At 42.1% G+C, this 18,527-nt stretch overlaps 1 protein-coding gene across 10 annotated transcripts in view; it reads left to right on the top strand.

Moving 5' to 3' along the window:
* LOC110971512 (membrane-associated guanylate kinase, WW and PDZ domain-containing protein 2-like) overlaps positions 1 to 18,527 on the top strand; it is a 123,369-nt gene that overhangs the window by 39,322 nt on the left and 65,520 nt on the right. For all 10 annotated transcript variants that reach the window (XM_051951493.1, XM_051951486.1, XM_051951485.1 and 7 more), the window contains exon 3: positions 14,889 to 15,008. In XM_051951493.1, the coding sequence (XP_051807453.1) occupies positions 14,889 to 15,008 (120 nt within the window). The remainder of the gene's footprint in view (positions 1 to 14,888; positions 15,009 to 18,527) is intronic.

The raw sequence follows: 18,527 nt of genomic DNA, 5'->3' as shown, positions 1-18,527 counted from the left end.
TCACACTCAACCAAGTACACGCGCCAAACGGTAGCAGGACTTCCACCACTTCAAGGACAATCACATATTTTCACCAGGGCGTTGGACTAATGGTCGCTGAAGACTGATCAGAGAGATGAACCAGACCGTGCAGGAGGGAATCAATGGCAGGAAAAAGTGTCAAGCAGAAGAAATCAAAAAGAGACAGATGGAGAATTTTGGCATGAGAGGAATAAAGCTTCAGAGAGGTATTACAGATTACAAGTTGAAACATTGGATGGGATTGTCGCTGTTTGATTGTCTAACGAACTGCTGGAGCCTTTGAGCTCGTAAAATTTGCCGCACCATTTCATTCCATTTACAGGGATAACTTGACCACTTCAGAACACCTGCTGCTGAAGACATTTAGAGAGGAGTTTTCGATGGATCTGCTCTCTGCAAATGAGCGATGCGAGCGCCTCTTTGCTGCCAGTGGAGAGCACAAGACAGAGGAAAGGTGCTAAAGCAGTGAGAACATCTGGTAAATACAAAGGAGGAAGCAGAGAAGTGGGATTACTGTAAGCTGAGAGAAATGGGAGGGGAAATGATGGATGTGGACGTGAGCGAAGAGGCAAAGAGAGGGGGGAAAGGGGAGGAGAGCAGGCAAGGGGGAGGAGATCAGCTGGAGAGAGATGACGGGGAGGGCGGAGGAGAGCGGACGGAGGATGGAAAGTGAGAAACAAGAGTCGAGGCAGAGGATGGAGCATAAGCTGTCGGACGTAGAAGGGCGGACGTGCGCTGAATGGGGGCAGAGGGAGATATGAGGGAGCCTCGTAAGTCATTCCCGGGAGGACCATCTCCTCTCCTCCACTCTACTCAGAGGCATCAGTAAAAGGCTCTATAAATAGCTTCAACAGTGAGCAGCACATTCCTCTACTCAGATAGCCTATAAATACATGCAGCTTCTGTCACTTCACATCCACTCCTCTGGACACTCGCTGCCCTGCAGCTCCTCGGCCTCTGACAGGGAATCCTCCTCTGGAGACCGCAGAGGAGGAGCAGATAAAGATGTTGATGAGGAACATGGCCAGGATGTTTAGGATGGTGATGGTGAGGGATGATGGATGCCTCTGATGATGGCAGCAGTAATGAAGATGCTTATCACAATGATGTGAGGAAATTAGCAGAAAGCGAATGAGACCTTTTAACCCTGATGCATGCCGGAGATTTTTGATGCGCAGACAAGGCTGTTTATGCACAGTATGCAAGAGGCTGCAGCGGATTTAGCAATCAGAAAAAGCAATGTTATGGAAACTAAACACATGTAGCCATTTTTGTAGTTTATGGTAAAAGTTAATACTTAAAAAATCCATATATTAGTGACTATACAAGCATCAACACGGCAGTAGTCACATCACAGGACGTCTGATGAGCAAAAAGCCAGATTAAATCCTAAAAACACATCATTCTACAACTTGATACAAAAACAACGCTCACAATATTCTCATTGTCCGAAACTAATTTACAAGAAAAGTCGGTCTGATAGAACACATTTTACACAGCTTTAAGGTTTCTTGGACACATTGAAGTCAGCTGACATGTGCTCAGAAAACAGGAACCAAACATGGAAAAGGAAGATTTGGTTGCAAACAGAAATGCAGCATCAGTTGTGTTCAACTATTTCAGCTAGGACATTGACCAAAAACAGGTGCTTTTTTTTGCAGTAAAGGCAACATGACTGATTTGTACGACCGTTTAAATCAGCACCACAGAGCTCTGTATGATGACTGCTAAGCAAAAAACTATTTTTAATGACTTGTTAAAATGATCTTTTTGAGCTTTTATGAAATTATTTTTTTATTTTTGATACAGATGCACTTCCCCACACAATCACCGTAATCACTTTAGAATGATCATCTTTCCAAAGATCCTGTATTTTATCATGTCATAATATACTTTAGAGGCAAACAAAATATTACAGTGCCATTTTTTCCCCCACATGTGGGTCACAGGTGTTCATATACATCCCCTCTTCACCTTCTCTTGTTAGAGTTCTTACCAACATGACTCTTTTTTCTTCTTGATGTCTCTTTCTTGCCTGATCTGTGGTATCTCAGTTTTCTCACCTCCTCTCCTGCTTTATTGATAATGAAAAGAGCTCAAGTCCTCTTACATCTGGAAAGAGGAGACTGGGCAGTTCCCATCAGCAGTTTGTCTCTATGACAACTGCAGACTTTTTCTTTTCTTTGTCTGAACATGGTATGTGCGGCTTCCAAAAGCATTTTGTGTGTCATGGTATGAATCTGTTTGTAGAAATGCACAGATGGAGCTGATGCCGGTGACTGAACCTTAGCTAGAATCCCCTGAATCATTTGACAGAGTTTGCGTACTACTGAGAGTATTTTTCGGTGAAGACACTGAAGAAAACAACCTACGATGCCGTCCTGTCCACAGAGAGCTGCTGTGCTCCTGTGGGAAAAGCTTTGAAAAAAAGAATTTCAAAGATGTTTGCTTGTTATGAAGCATTTCTTTCTGGATTACGTTAGTGGTTTAAAATGAAAGCAGTCACCACTCAGCTATTTCAAAGCTACAGAACACGACTGGTCAATGTGTGTCTGCCGGCTGAAGCCTCATATTGTAGCTTTCTCTGCTTTCCTCACAGTCACCAGTGCATTCGCACTTTTACAACCTTTTGGCTCAGACAGCACGGCCGCCAATGTGGCGACGCATCGGAGTTAGATTAGAACTCATTATGCCACTGATGATGTGCAATCAACATGAACAGCTACTATAAATACACAGGGACAAAGTCTGCACCTCCAAACGAACGCTCCCAGCCCATTCAACTGTAATGATTTCCTCAGCAAAGGACGCTGTCACCGCACTTATCTACCAAATTCTCCCACTTCCATCTGTGTTTGATTTTTTTTTAAATTTGACTGGCTGCAGAAAAATCTGTGATTTCTGCATCCAAAAATTTGTTCCTAATTTTTAACCAAGAATAGACTCCGAGTTTTTTTTTTCTTTTTCTAGTTGGAACGCATTAATCTTAGCTATCAGGAGTTAAATCCTGTTTATAGATTGCTGATGGTGTCGTGCTACATGTAGGTGAAAAGGTTCTTTAATTCTAATTTGGTAGCGTGACCGATGATGATGAAGCACAGGGGGAGGAAGAGGAGGGATGATGGTTGTTTGTTTGTCGTGAAGTTCAATGAGGTGATGAAGATGAGAGTCATTTCTGTGGGGGAAACGACTGCTCACACAAAAACACACTCTACTTCTCCATGGATGTACGTATGTGGATTTTTTTTTTTTTATACACACTGTTGCATTGATTATTCTGTTTGTGTGTAGAGATTTAATAGGCCGAGCTGATAAATGAATCATGGGAGCGTTACAAGCCATTCTCTGTTAGGGTTGTGTGTGCTCGCCTTTATATGTGTGTGTGCGCGATAGATAGGGAAATACATCATCCCCCAGGGACTCTCTCCTTAAAGGGGTGATTTGCCTGCTGGCTTGCTCTTGTTAAAGGGCTGGCTGACATGCTTTGATGTGGTTCTGTGCTCCCTGCAGTTTGATTGGCACGCTGGATTAATGTTGTTCCACAGATGAAAGAAACTGCGAGGGAACGATATGAATTTTGTGAAATGAAAATAGCAAATATTGAACATGATTAATGAATTGGTGATGTTTGCAAAGTGCTTTTCGTGTTAAGCCCTGGACAGGTGTCATCTCTCTTTTCTCCCCCCTTCACAGTGTTGATCCTCTCACTCAGCAGTTAATCACAAAATGAGGCTCCTCTGAAGCCTTTTGTATTTACGCTGCCGTCGCTAGTTTTACCTCTCCACCATGGTGTCTCAGTCTGTGGTACCTGTGAGATCAGAGTAATGTGCGTGATGAGCCGGGCTCTCAGCGAGCGGCTCGTGCTGTGATGGTCAACGATCGCCGACGCCTCAAAGGGCTCCACTGTTCGCTCCGGTCAATCTATACGTCTCTACACACACTTCCAGCTGCACACCGGCTCCGTGCATCATCATGAACCCCACTGTCGTCCGTCAGCTCTGCAGACTAATAAAGGTGCTTTTCAGCCTATCGCCGCTGACTTCCATCACCGCAGGAAACACCTCAGTGCACTGGTAATTTCTCAATGTCACCCAGGCACCGAGTGACAGGAACAGAGTTGTCTTTGCAGCCGATACTGGACCCAACAGAAGAAAGTCAACACCTGATGCAACTGTTTGACCCTGTAGAGCCCAGCGTAGACACGACTGCATTTTCATTTTGAAACCAGATAAGACAGATCCATCGTTCTTTTTGCGTAAAAAATCTGTGCGGTACAGTAACATTTCACACGTTCACAGTGTCTCAGAGTGCTTTTTTGTTGCAATGATGGGTTTGTAAAAATACACAATAAAGCTCACATAACAAAAATGTTTACAAATGAGGATATTGTGCAACTTTTTTTACATTTACAAATCTGAGGGATACAGCTATGCAGTTTTTGTATTTTGAACTATGTGGAAAAACAATTTTTTTTAGGTTCATTGCACTTTTAAGCAATTTATTGTCATAGTTTAGACATAAGCCAATACATAGTCATGAAAAAATTATCAGACCACCCTTGTTTTCTTCATTTTCTTGTCCATTTTAATCCCTGGTGCAATTAAAGGTATATTACCTGAAGAATACAATGAACTTAACAATAAAATGCACCTGATTCCATAATACTTTATGTCCTATTTGACATTCTACAATTCTACAATTTCATTTAACCGACGCTTTTGTTCAAAGCGACGTACAACACAAGCAAGAATTCAGACATAAGGAAAAACCTTTAGTAAGTGCAAAAAGTGCTTCAGGTGCGATTGGTCAAAGGTGTTGCCATCAAGTTGCATGCTTCAGCTTCATTGTATTCCATGAGTATATAAGAGGCCATTTCATGTCATCAGCAGCGCTCCGCATGCAAAGGTCTAGAGTGGTTTCCGGCTGACATTCAAGCCGTAGCACAACTCAGAAGTTGTCAGCTCTCACAAAATGCCTAAAACTAAAGAATTATGTGAAGCCACAAAGGCAGCCATCTTGGCACTGCTGGAAATTGGCATGAGTAAGAGACAGGTAGCCAAAAAACTGAAGATCTCCAAGATAGCCGTTCATTACACCAAGAAAAAACAAGCCCAACATGGTTCTACCAAACTGCTAGCTGGTCTCCACAGGAAACGTCTTTCTACCCCATGAGATGACCGTCACTCATCTGTTCCTGTGTCAAGAAATTCAAGAAAACAAGGGTGGTCTAATAACTAATTTCCATGATTGTATTATTAAAACTTGGGATATTAAGGTTATATTGATGTAAGCCAATAAAAATACTCATAAATTGCACAACAGTATGTAAAGCTGTAAGAATATGACCTGACGGAGTTCCACAATGGTAGATCTTAAAGGGCTACACTGAAATCAGAGGTTTCAGTTTTAGTAGATTTTGTAATTTCACCTGTTACTAGAGCTACTCCAACTTCTTGCATTTGTCATTTCTTTGATTGAAATGTCCAAACATACCAGGCAGATCAAGCTAAAGGCAAAATATTTAAACTGGAAGATCTTTACCAGTCTGTATGTGTTTACATGCTTAAAAACAGAACATCTTCCTCTTCAGTTCTTTTAAATGTTCCTAATTTCATGAAAGAAAAAAGCCAAGTACTCACTAACACAAGCAGATTTACAGTGGCCTTGCCCTAGAAGGTAGGAAAATGATGGAAAAATAAAATCACTTAAATCCCACTTCATGTGAATTAATTAAGCGATTTTCAATACCAGCTGATCTTTTGATTTGGTCAAAAGCTGCAACAGTTAGTTCAGTTATTGATAAGTCAAGTGCAAGAACGTTAAATGACTTTCAGAAGCAGCAGTTTCAGTCCTTTATCGAGCAAAAACTCCAAACATTTACGACCTCCAGCCTCTCAGATGAAAGGATTTGGTGGCATTTCTTTTCTTATTTGTAGTAAACGCTATATCTTTGAGTTCTGGACTAATCAATAATGAAACTGGATGTTAATGGCGCCTCTAAATGGATTTAGTGTTTAGGCTATAAAATCTCAAAACTGATGTTCAAAACTCATCACATACAGATAAATACTAACATTTGAAAAACTGGAATCATTCAACATTTGGCTCTTGGTGTTGATAAACACCTAAAATTATTTCGACCCAATGTCATTCGAATAATGAGTCAACCAACTAAACATTCCAGCGCCTGATTAAAGAACGAGTAAAGACGCTTTGATAGTTTTCAGCCATCGATGCAGCAGCCGTGATTCATCTTTTCACTGATAAAGTGTTGAAGTTTCGTACACGGAATCTATAATGCTGCGATATTTCTTTGAAACTTGTTTGGCATTTTGAGAGAATGCTGTTATTTGCTTTCTTTCCCAGATTTAGATGATAAAACTGATGCGTCTCTCACATCCAGTTAAATTAATTTAACATAAACACTGCAAGCAGAATCAAACGGCTGCCTGGCCTCGGAAACAAACAGAACCACCGACCGGCACCTCCAATTCTCACTAATTAACAAGTAGCGCTTTATTTTTGCTTAACGTAAAAGAAAAGTGTTAGAGCAACGATTTGGGGGTTGAGGGTCGGGTGGGCGACGAGGTGCCGGACTATTTCTTGTCTGAGATCAGTCGCTTCTTGGAGTCTCCTCTGGTTGCCTGGCAACTGCTCTTAGCTAAGAAATAACCCAACACATAACCCCCTGTAACACCACAACAAGTACTTTTTTCACCTTGGTTGCTGTATCGATTGAACGAGCGGGATGTCGAGTTTTACTAGAGAGCGGTGTTTGATTTAGAGGAAGAAAGACAATAAGTAGATTTGTCTAGATGTCAAGCTATTCATTTTAGCAAGCTAATATGAGCAGTTATTTAGCACTGATACATTTGGTGGCCTTTATAAGAACTTGATGTAGTTTTTGATGAACTTGATACAGTTTTTGATGAACTAGATGACCGGGTTTTGTCTACAGTCGGCCTTCATCTCAGCCTTTAAAGCTCCCTGAGTGTGCACTGGAGGACTATGCACATTACAGCAGTTTCTCTTTAACCCTTAGGTGTCCTTTATGTGCAACAGAGTGAGCAGCCCGGTCTCGTAAGCCTCTGTGGGCTCTCAGTGGCCATGCTGTGACAGTAATTGATTGATAAAGTGCGAACACAGAGCTGCAGTTCTGTGGCGCAAGAAGGACTCGAGTCGAGGACTTCCGAGGCGGCAACGAGCAAAACGGTCGTCCGTGCACAACAGCATGTCACATCTGACACAAATACTATTTTCGTACGGCTAATGTAGATGTTGCTGCTTGTTACCATGGCAAGTCTGCGTTGCCAGGCGCTGACGTGTTGTCGTGGTAGCAGACGTTCCTGTCAGAGTGTTGCCATGTCGTGTCGCTGCATCTGTAGCCGGGGCTTTGTAGTGTAAATAAGGATGTCTGCGTATGTGCTCGATCATACCTCTCCTATAGACCTGCTGTCACACGTCACATCTGCCAACCGGGCGGATGAAGAAGAAGAAGAAGAAGGAGGGAAGGAGGAGGAGGGATGAGTGAAAGAGACATCAGACCAAAGTGAGAGACAGAGCTTGAAGGAAAGATAACAAAAAGAGGAGGAAGGGAGAGCGGATTAAAAAAGGCAGAGAGGGAGTTACGGGGACAGAACAGAGGAAGAAATGGATGGAAGAGCGATGAGGTAAAATAGAAACGAGAGAAAAGGCAATGGAGGAAAACAGATGGATGATAGATGTGATTGATACGAGATTGAGACGTTTTATGAGTAAGCAACCAGCAGATGCAGACAATCCTCAGGTTGCTTTCTCTCTGTCACCGTCTGCTCGCTCTGTGCCAGAGAGAATTCTGGGTAAACAAGTTCAGGGTTTTGAGGACACTGTATTCCATCTCTCTGTGTTTTTTTTTGTCTGCACAGTTGCAGGAGTGTTATCTTCAAACCTGATGTTCCCTTTAAATTCTAACTTGGGAAACTTTTATTAATTCATTTTTATGGCTGCACAGTTAGATTGAAGAGCAAAGTTTCAATGTCCTATGCATCTTTTAACACTTCATAGATTTTAGTGCTGAATATTGAAAATAGAAAGAGTCCTCGGGGTCATTACTGCAATTTAGGAACAATTTGTCCTCAGCTGCACAATAGTACTTAACAATTTGGAGAGAATATCTGATTTTCAATTTTTCTGACAGTCATCGGTATTGTGATTTGATTTGAGGCACCTGCTTCAGTCCGATGCTCACTGTGGCTAAGATTTAAAGCGTCCAATGCATGAGATACCATTAGAAGCATGACTTTGTAAAACCATTGGCACAACACTTTAAACTCTGGGTCAGACCTGCTGCTTAACATACACCCTAAATCACCATCTTTTCTCTTTGAAGTGTGTCTTTCTCTGAAATTGATTCATTTTTCAGCCCTATTGCACAACACGATTGATTGGTAATAGAAAAATCAACATATCAAAGAGGGAAAACAAACAGCAGCATGAGCCAGTTCAGGTAAATAAACTGTAAAACTAAGATTTGTAAGAAAAAACAAACAATTAGAAAACTGTGTTAAAAGATTTTAGAATGCTGTAACATTCAAAGACTGTTAAAAAACTTTACAAATCTGGCACCCTTACTGCCAGAGAGGGAAAAATGTATAAACATTGTCAAAGAACTTATTTTCTGAGGTAGTTTTATGAAAAATAAAGGCAAAAACAATAGCGACACCCTTTAAATGACAGAAGAATAAAAGACTAGATTATATAACACATATCCTAAATTGCAGCCTTTTTGATTTGCTAATTGCATCGTTTCAAATTATGATTTAGAACATATGTTTTTGTTGATGGATCTACCGAAGCATCCAGCAGGGTTATAGAGGTAAAACAAACAGCAGCATATGCTAATTCAGATAAATAAACTGTATGAAACATTCTCTAAAAAACTACAAAACTCTGGCAGCAAGGGTGCCAGAAAAAAAAGCGGTAGAATCCTGTAACATTCAATAACTGTAAAAGCCACTGGTGAAAATCTGGCATCCTTACTGCCACAAAAAAAAAAAACGATACATATTTAAAAAATAATTCAAAAATGCGATAAAAACACTACTAAATACACTGTATATAGCGATCTGTTCTTTAAGAGTTTGCGCTTTTCTTCTTAGTTAATTATTGCAAATTAATGAAAAATAAATGTAAAAAATGTAACATAGTAACCATTTTTAAATGACATGCATGTAATGGAAGACTATGCATCATTACTTGAAGAATAAAAGAACTTGCTGCACCAGATGCATCCTAAACTGCGGCCTTTTCGATTTGCTAATTGCATTATTTCAAACTGTGATCTAGATTTGAAATCGATGCTCATCATACCTCAGCATCCAGCAGGGTTAAAGAGGTAAAACTAACCGCAGCATGAGCCAATTCAATCAAATAGAGTCTCATTTAGAGAATAAAAGTGTGAATAAAAGTTTCTCTTCTCTGCGCGGCGTTATCGGCTTACATTGGACATACATTACGCTCAGACAGCCGGGCTGTCTCGTGTGCAGCTCCATGTGTGGATCCTTCACATATGTTCCACCTGGGGATTACTGAGATAGAGCGTCACACTTGTTCACCTTTAAGAGACTATTTTTAGTTACCCTTAGATTTGGTGTCGCTTCAGTCTTGCTTCAGTAACAAATTCACTCGACTCCCAGGGCGGCGTGATGGCGGTGATGGATGAGATGCAGAAACCAATAAGAGACAAACACGGTCATGAATATATATTTAAATATATATATGTGTGCGCATTGAGTCTCGGAGCTCTAGTGGGACCAAGTGTATCCGGGTTTACTCATCTGCGTTTGTTGCTCAGTCCGATCGCTGCACAACTGTTCCATGTATTACAAATGTATTACAAACACTACAGTGAGTCTGAGCCGTAATCATGCTATAGATTAAAGCGTATCCCCCACAGCTTCGTTCCCACAATGAGACTGTATCATTTGACCGCCTTCCCCCCACCCTTTATTATGATAATCAGTCCTTCGATAGTCTATTTTTAGCTCTGAATCTCCAGCACTCTGCTTCTCCCTCTTGGTGACTTCCTGTGTAATTATACAAACATGGGTATGGATCTATGTGGCGTTCTCAAACACACTTGCTGTGGATATACCGCGAGGTTAACCAATCAGGCTTTTCTCCCCCTCGTCTCGCTGTCTCCTTCTTTGTTGCTGCCTCTTTCTGTTTTTCTCTGCTTGCCACTCTTCTGCCACTCCATTATTTAGCAACAGTCTTTGTCCCCTTATCGTCTGACGCCCAGCTGAGTTATTTCAGTGTATCAGCTATTTTAGCTTTAGCTCCAAATGGACTTTCCTTGTTGTGTTTCTGCGTAATCTCTCCGTTTTTTTTTCCACTCCCACCAATGTGCAAAAAAAAATTCAGCAGTGCTCAGTTGTCATGGTTTGAGGCAGAGAATGTCTTCACCCCCTAAAGCAGCAGCTCCGAAGCTTTTCTGCGCTATTATAGATTTAAGGCATTTAAGCCATAAATCTCTGTGGCACTCATACTCCTACTCGCAGCGTCACCTCCGAAAGGTTTGGCTACACCGGCTGAGTGCAATGCAAAGACCATTCTTGGCTCACGGCCGACTTTATCCTTTATTAGCGAGAGCACAACATCCAATCAATAGTCAACAGCAGCAGTGCTTTTGGCTCAGGAGAGCGTCACTGCCTCCTCTGTACAGTCTGCTGCCATTTTTTAATCTGAGCACCTGTGCAGCTCATCCTGACTCATTAATAAAGCTCTATTTAGGATTTTGTGCGACTGTGTAACAAAAAGCAAAAAAAACATAAAGAGTAAAATCCCCTGAACTGAACTGAAGACATTTCAGCCTCCATCCATCAATTATAAATCATATTTTTGTCATTTCTGGTCTCTACCGGGGGAGTTTTCAAGGATGAGAAAAAAGATGTTGGTGAGGTTAAAGATGAATAAGAAAAGGAGCAACAGGGACAGAAGAAACAAAGTATGGATTTTTTCCGGGGACAATGTTCTCTTTAATAAAAGGTCTACTTCACATTTAGTAGGAGGGGGAGAGGAGATAGGGAGGTAATGTGCTAAACCACGCTGAGCAGAAATCTGTGAAAAGGAAGGAAGGGAGAAATAGGCCTATCTGCCTATCTCAAAGCCAGATAGTCGATCAATATTCCCAGCTCAGATCCAACAAGACACTCTCGCTCTGCCTCTCTCTGCTCGGTCGGTGTGTCCAGTGAAGGAAGCTGTGGGAGAAGGCCATCAGCAGGTCATCAGTATTCCAGCAGGCTCTGCCTACTCTGGTGTGGGCAGCAGAATAATTTCATTGTGATCTTACAGATCAATAGCTGTACCCAGTGGAAGGCGACCGGCCCCGCCTGGCTGGCTGAGCGGCTGTGGTTTTCAGAGAAGCAGCACACATGCAGCGAACGCTCTTCAAGATGATATTTTTTAGTTTAACCCACAGTGTGCTTTATGGAGTGGATCTCATTGTACAGATCTGCCAAACATCTTCACACAGGCGTTTCTTTTTGGAAGTAACGGAGCACAGCCAGCATGTTTATCAAATGGTCAGAATGATTGTCTGATAATACCTGACAGCATAATGCAATCTGATGAAATAGCCTCTCACTATAGGCTGTCTTTGCTGAGCTTAAAATGTTTCTGTATAGACTGAGTCAGAGCAGTGATGAGTCAGTTCATGGAGGTGGGGAAGATATTTATTATACCTTATGATATAATGCAATCCAATGTATAAGTGTATAAACTGCTGGAGGTGCGAAGGAGCACGAAACTCACAGTTTGGAGAGTATCAAGGCTCACCTTGGAATGGATCATTTTTCAGATCAGTGAAACAAAATGCATGAGGGACAAATGCTGTCATGACCATCACCGTCAACAATCGCGTTTAACCTTCATGGAAGCACACGACTACTCTGGATTGCGTCACTGTAGCCCTGCGTCAGAATTTAGAGGGTTTTTAGTCAGTTTCTTTTGCCTGTAAGCAGAATTAAACAAAAACGATGAGGCTGAATTTCATGAAACATTGTGGAGAAGTGGGGCATGGGCGGTTACATTTCGGTGAAATCCCCTCCTTAAAATTGCAATATAAGTGGCCCCCGAGTTACTTTTAAAAATGACAGCAGCAATAAAACTTAATTTGACATATTGGTTAAACTTGGCAAGTAATCTGCAGTTTACATGTGAGGTCTGTCTGGCTCACGGATGAACTAATTCCCTTTACATCATAAAACACTACAGCTTGAAAAATTACCTTCTGGTTCTGTCAGTTCTTCTAAAAACAGAAAAAACTGGGAAATGTAGTTTCTGTTTTGGTGCTGTTGGTTTCGGTGGTGTTGCATCACACGAGGGCTGGACAAAATACAAACTTGCATCTTTCATAGAGGTGGACACATTGGTGAATGAGTTGTGTTGGAAGTTCAGGATGGTAGTTTTTGTGGCAGCTGCTCAGGCGTTGATCGTTCTGAGGAAAATGAGCGTCACACACTTACAGTTCAGTTTCCTCTTAAAGGTCGCATATGGTGAAAATCATTTTTTATTGTGCTTTGTGGGTGTTTTAAACCGAAAGATGTAAAATACAAGCTGTTAAGACATGAAGACGCGTGCTTCTGTCATTCCCTTAAGCCTCATAACAAGTAAGATTTCGATCCAACTAGCCAACAGCCGTCCAGCTCAGATATCATGAAGAGAATGTTTTCTTCCTGAAGGAGGCAGAAAAAGCAGCATCTCACTGTTTTTTAGTGGAAAACAACCTGTTCAGACCAGCCCTAAAACCAAGGATTATACAGTCATGGTCAAAGGAACCGTCTTTGAGTTGAAAACCTAAAAAACATACTGTGAAGACTTTGATTACTTTGCTGAAAGGAGGCACAATATGGTTTTTTTTCCGGTGCAAACAATGAATGTACACGCCCTCAGGTATCAGCCTCAGCATTAAACCACCTGCCTGATACGGTGTAAGTCCTCGTCTTGCTGTTTAAACATCCATATCTATATCTGGATAATGGAGATCTGAAGGTTTCTGTGGTGTCTGGTACCAGGACGTTGACAGCAGATCCTGTGGGCCCTGTGGATTATGGAGCGTTTAGGTTTGGGTTGTTTAGGTTTGTTCTGGTGTATCCTGTAAGATTGGGAGACTGGATGCTCTTGGTCATGTTCCTCAAGCCATCGCCAACACCGGAACCCAAAGATTCCCAGCAGAACATTGCTTTGTAACAGGATACTTGATGTTATCCACCCGTACATTTGATGTTTGTGTCAAGACCCGATTGGCTTCTCAGAAAAGGCTTCAGCACCAAAGCGTGTGTCAGATTTCTGTTTTGTTTCTGTTAACAACTCCAGCGTCTGACAGTTGAATAAACAGTATGTTGTGCAGTTCAGAGTTCTTTCTAAGCGTTACAGCTATTCACAACATGTTTATCAGATTTGATCAGAGTCAGAGTGCACCATGGGACACACTCAGACAGATGCACGCTCACACACACACTCCCACTCATACCTGTGGCGTTGTGGATTTACAGTGTCCTACTGAGCTGTGATCAGCTTGGAGATAGGATTACTGTTGGCACAGTGGGCACTTTACCACCATTTAGAGTCCCGAAGACAAACAAGTGCACACACGTAGACACACACAGACAGAGATAAGCACAAACAATCACACCTCGTCTGTACACAGCGATGTCGCGATGTTGGACAGTTTTATGAACACTCGGTGGATGTCTGATGGTCTGAGCGTCACCTCCTCGCTCATTAGGTGTTGCTAAGCTGCCGTCTTTGCTCCCAGTGGTGAAGTAAATACCGTCAGGAATGTTCAGTAGATGCACTACAGGAGTAAAGTGGTGACAGACAATCAATAGAGATCTAATGATTAAGATATCACACTCAGGGGAGAGTTAGAGGATGCTGCAGTCCCCACTCACTCAGTGTATGAGTCCACAGCACATCTGCCACCTGCTGTTTTAATCTCCCACAGCTCACACTTCTGCTGTGATGCCAGCTTTACGCCATCCATTCATAGCTGAGCAGACTTTTTACCTTTTCCACACTTGGAACACGCATCTTACACTTTTCTGGCAACTGCACGGCGCCGATCAATCGGACTTATCTGCTACCATGCGGGGTAAAGGCTCAGTGAGCGGCCTCCCCTCTCCACGCCGGGCCAATGACTGTTTTCAGGCATGATCGATGGAGAGCGGGGATCAACACCAGCAGACTTCACTGAGCCCGAGCCGCAAGTCCACTTGGCAGAGGCACAAACACAGCACCTCATTAAACTCAAAACTCCCATCGCTGCCATCACAGAGCCGAGCCTCGACGCCGCAGCGCTGATGGAGATCTCCAGAGCGCTGATGCAGGAGGGCTCTAATTGCGGCACGGTAATGTGGTGCCTCTGCCTTCCTGTTGTTTCGACAATAATCCAATCGGCACAGTATTGTGTGAAGTGTAAGGAGGTTTGAGTTATGCTCGACAAAACTGCCATATTGATTCTCTCATTACTGAAACAGCACCGGATCGGGTTGTAGGGACTGAATGATGGTGGTCTGCTGTTGGAGATCCTCTCTCTCTCTCTCTCTCTTTCTCGGTCTCTCACTGTCACTCACACGCAATTGTGTGAATGGATTTGGCTATCACAAGCGATGACTCCTCAGTCAGCCTCTTCTGTTCCATTTCCCTTCCTACTTCCTCTCATATGCTTTGTGGCCTCAAATCTGCCGTCTTTTTCTGTCCAGCCCCATTTTTTCTGAGCTCTTTCTCTGCCTTCCTGCCTTTTCATCTCAAGGGCCCTATTTGGCTCCAATGACCTCTTCTTCTCTCTCTCTGTTTCCCTTCCTCTTCCTTTCTCTCTCTCTCTGCAGGTACCACCAGGCAGCCTAAAGAGGGGGAGGTGCCCGGCGTGGACTACAATTTCGTGAGTGTGGAGCGTTTTATGGAACTGGAGCAAAGTGGAGCCCTGCTAGAGAGTGGAACCTATGAAGGTGAGCGAAATATTCCGCATCTGTGAGACGCTTGGGAGCAAAAAAAAAAGAAAAAAAAGAACATATGTTTCGGTGGAGCTATTTTGTCGTTTCTAAAAGTAACCTTCCCTCTTGTGCCGTATCTTTACTGGATTAATTAGCGGTGTCAGGTGATGCTTTTATTCACAGCTTAGGTAAACAAAACGGGCCTTCTGCACAGATTTGTGTTCTGCTTTACAGCATCCACTTGTGGTTGTTGAACGGCTGGTTGATTATTTCAGTGTGTGTTGTGTGCGTGTGTGTGTGTGTGTGTGTGTGAGAGAGAGAGCTGGACGAGTGCCATTTCCAAGTCATGTCAAGTCTGTGCATCTCTGCTTTGCTACACTGTCAGGGATACGTCTACAGATGGGGGATTTGCTGGTTCATTTGGCCAGAAGCAATTTTTGTGAACATGTGCGGCTGAACGCGCTCGCACAAATGATGCGTGTGAACGTGCGCGCGTAGGGACACATGTACGCTTATGTGTGCGTTCCCCCATTTTACCACAGTTGTGTGTCTTTGCGTGTCTGCAGCGCATGTTCCCCTTAACGCAGAGCATCCTCATGCCCACTGGGGGAAGCTGTGTCTTTCTGGGTGGCTGCACTGGAGGTGCTTCTCCTCATTTTGTGATGCACATTGAAATAAGAGAGAAGGAGGAATGAGAGACAGTAAGTAAGAATGCAAAAAGATGGAAAATATCGAAGTAATTTGATTATGTAATGATATAGAATTTGATTAGTTGGAAGTTTTGTTTTCGTGCAGCGTGAACTACCGAGATATGATGTGTTTACTTTTGCTGTCTCTGGAGTCACAAGAGTAATGTAAGCTGTCACTGTTTCCTTGGAAATGGCTTCACCTGTGAGTTTTCCCACACTTTTAAATAACTAAGTTAAAATTTGAACAGACTCATGCTGTGGAAAGTTTGTAAAAGCTCTCGACTGAAAGTAGCTGCATGTCGAGCTGTAACAGTTGAATAATCAGTGAGCTGCAGTCTACAAATGAATTGTAAGCTATTTTTATAATCAGTTTGAGCAGTTTTTAAAGAAAAAAGTCAAAATGCTTTAAAAGCAGCTTCCTAAATATGAATATTTTCTGTGTTCTTTAGTCCTCTGTGAGAATAAACTTACTATCTTTGGGTTGTGGATCAAACAAGACATTTGTCATATTTTGGATAAGTTTTTTACTTCTTTCCTAAGTTTTTTTTTACCTCTTTCTGCCACCCTTTCATTCAAATATTTTTTGTTGCATATGTATTTATGTTGTATTTGTTTTTGGCGAATGAAATAAACGATAAAATGAAAATGAAATTGCTGAGAGAAACATTGAGCGACAATACTGGCTGTTTTCTCACATTTTACAGACTACAAAAGAATAGCATTAATAAAATAACCACCGGATTGATCACAGATGAAAATAATCCTTAGCTACAGGTACAGATGTCCGAGAATGTTGCCCCGATATCGGCATAAGAATGTAATATCAGTCAGTATCATTTTTTTTTGCCTATCATGAAAACCGATAAAATAATGCCTGGATTTTACTGATAGAGGGAGGGAGAGTGTGAACTGTTGTTTGAGACAATTAAGAAAAGAAAATATGGCATTTTTTCCATAACTTCAATTGAAGTAGTTTTCTTATTTTGCATAGACAATGTTTACATTTGAAAGCCTTGTTGTATTTGAGAATGCATCCAATGGGGCATCACAATAAAACTAGGCATGATGAGTTAATTCCACAACAGGAGATATGCGATGTTACCCAGAATTAGTTACATAGCCCACATTTATCAGTATCGGTTGATATCGGAATCGGGAATTGAGAGTTGGACAATATCGGCATATCGGTTATCGGCAAAAAAAGCCGATATCAGACATTTCTAGTTACAGGCCTCACTGCATGACAAACACACATTTCAGCACCTGGAATAAGTGGAATGAGAATACACAGTAGAAAAACGCAAGTTTGCTTGAATGCTGAAACCAATTGTTCCCAAGAATAAACTTGGAGGTTGAATTTTTTTTGCCTTTCTTCTAGTGTTTTTTTTATCCCCCGCCACCACAAAGTGGAAAGGGGGATATAGGTTTGGCCTCCGTCCATCCGTGCTTCTGTGCTTCCGTCCGTCCGTCCGTCCGTTCGTCCGTCCGTCCGAGATGAAGGGGACAGCTTTTCTCAGAAACTATTACAGCTAGGATTACGAAATTTAGTGTGTAGCTTCACACCATGGACACCTTGATCAAGTTCGAAAATGAGACCTGTGCGATAATATTTAACACAGTTATGGCCCTTGATCACTATTTTGGATATATTCTCATAGACATCACATGTGGCGGGGGATATTGATGACCATGTCGTCTTGTTCTTTATGAAGCTTACAACGTGTAAAAGGACACCACCCTGCCTTTAAGTGTGTTTATTCTATTGCCCTTAAAGCCCCAGTTTCCGGAGGAAGGCATCAAATTTTTAGGACACTAATTCTGAATCATGCTTTGTAATGTGCTTATGCAGAGAAAAGAACTTTAAATTATGAATTATCCATAAGTCTAAAAAGATCTTCTTCACTAGAAGGCAGTGAAGGAGTCCACAGGCAGACTCTTTTCAAAGCAGCTGTATTACATGTTGGTGTGTGCAAGGCTGGGTGCACATAAGGGCTTACGTATGTAGTCATGTGAGATGACTCACAGCTGAAGGTGGATATTGAACTGTACAAAAGCCAGGATGCCTTCAGGCGTCTCAAGCATCTCACAATCACGAGAACATGTTGTTTTTAAAACCAGCGCGGTACAGAAGTAGGAAACCGGGCCTAGACTTATCTCAGCATGCTTTCTATTCTCCAAAGCGTCACTTCAGGTTGTCTTGAAGCTTTCTCAGGTGGGTGCTGGCTTCCTGTGCAGTTTTTATTCTCGTGTCTTTGTTTACATGTGCCCGTGTGCGCACATTAATACTTTTGACAGGATGTGATAGTTCTGTGTGGTGAGCAGCAGGCTAAGTGTGCTCATTGAGGAAGTGATGGCTGCAATAGAGCTGCTCCTAATATCCATCGGCCTCCCGCTGTGATGAAAGTAAAATGATGTCTGTGGACTCTTTACTGCTGATCCTCATTTTGTCATTTATTGCTGCTCGCTTCCTTCTTCTTCGCTCTGATGTTGTTTTCCTCTCACAGCCAGTGTCCTCTCGCTGTGAAACCCCAACGCTCTCCTCTTTGAGGGACCATAAAATATGACATCTTTGACTAACTTTTAATATTTAATATGTATCTATATCTATATATGCTCTACACACACAAAAATTCCTTCATTCTATTAATGGTCTCATTTAAATTTTGAATAAAAAAGAATCGTGTTACACTTTAAGAGCAAATATGCAATCGGCCACAACATTACGTCTCCCTGTTCCGCCAAAGCAGCTCTAAGCTGATCCCCACATGGACATTGGACCTCTTGAGGTGTCCTGTGTCACCATAAAATTCACAGTGAGTCCTCTGGGTGCTGTTGGATGTGGAGT

The sequence above is a fragment of the Acanthochromis polyacanthus genome, chromosome 8 (assembly GCF_021347895.1).
Source record: "Acanthochromis polyacanthus isolate Apoly-LR-REF ecotype Palm Island chromosome 8, KAUST_Apoly_ChrSc, whole genome shotgun sequence".
Taxonomy (NCBI): domain Eukaryota; kingdom Metazoa; phylum Chordata; class Actinopteri; family Pomacentridae; genus Acanthochromis; species Acanthochromis polyacanthus.
This window is presented reverse-complemented; position numbering and strand designations above follow the sequence as displayed.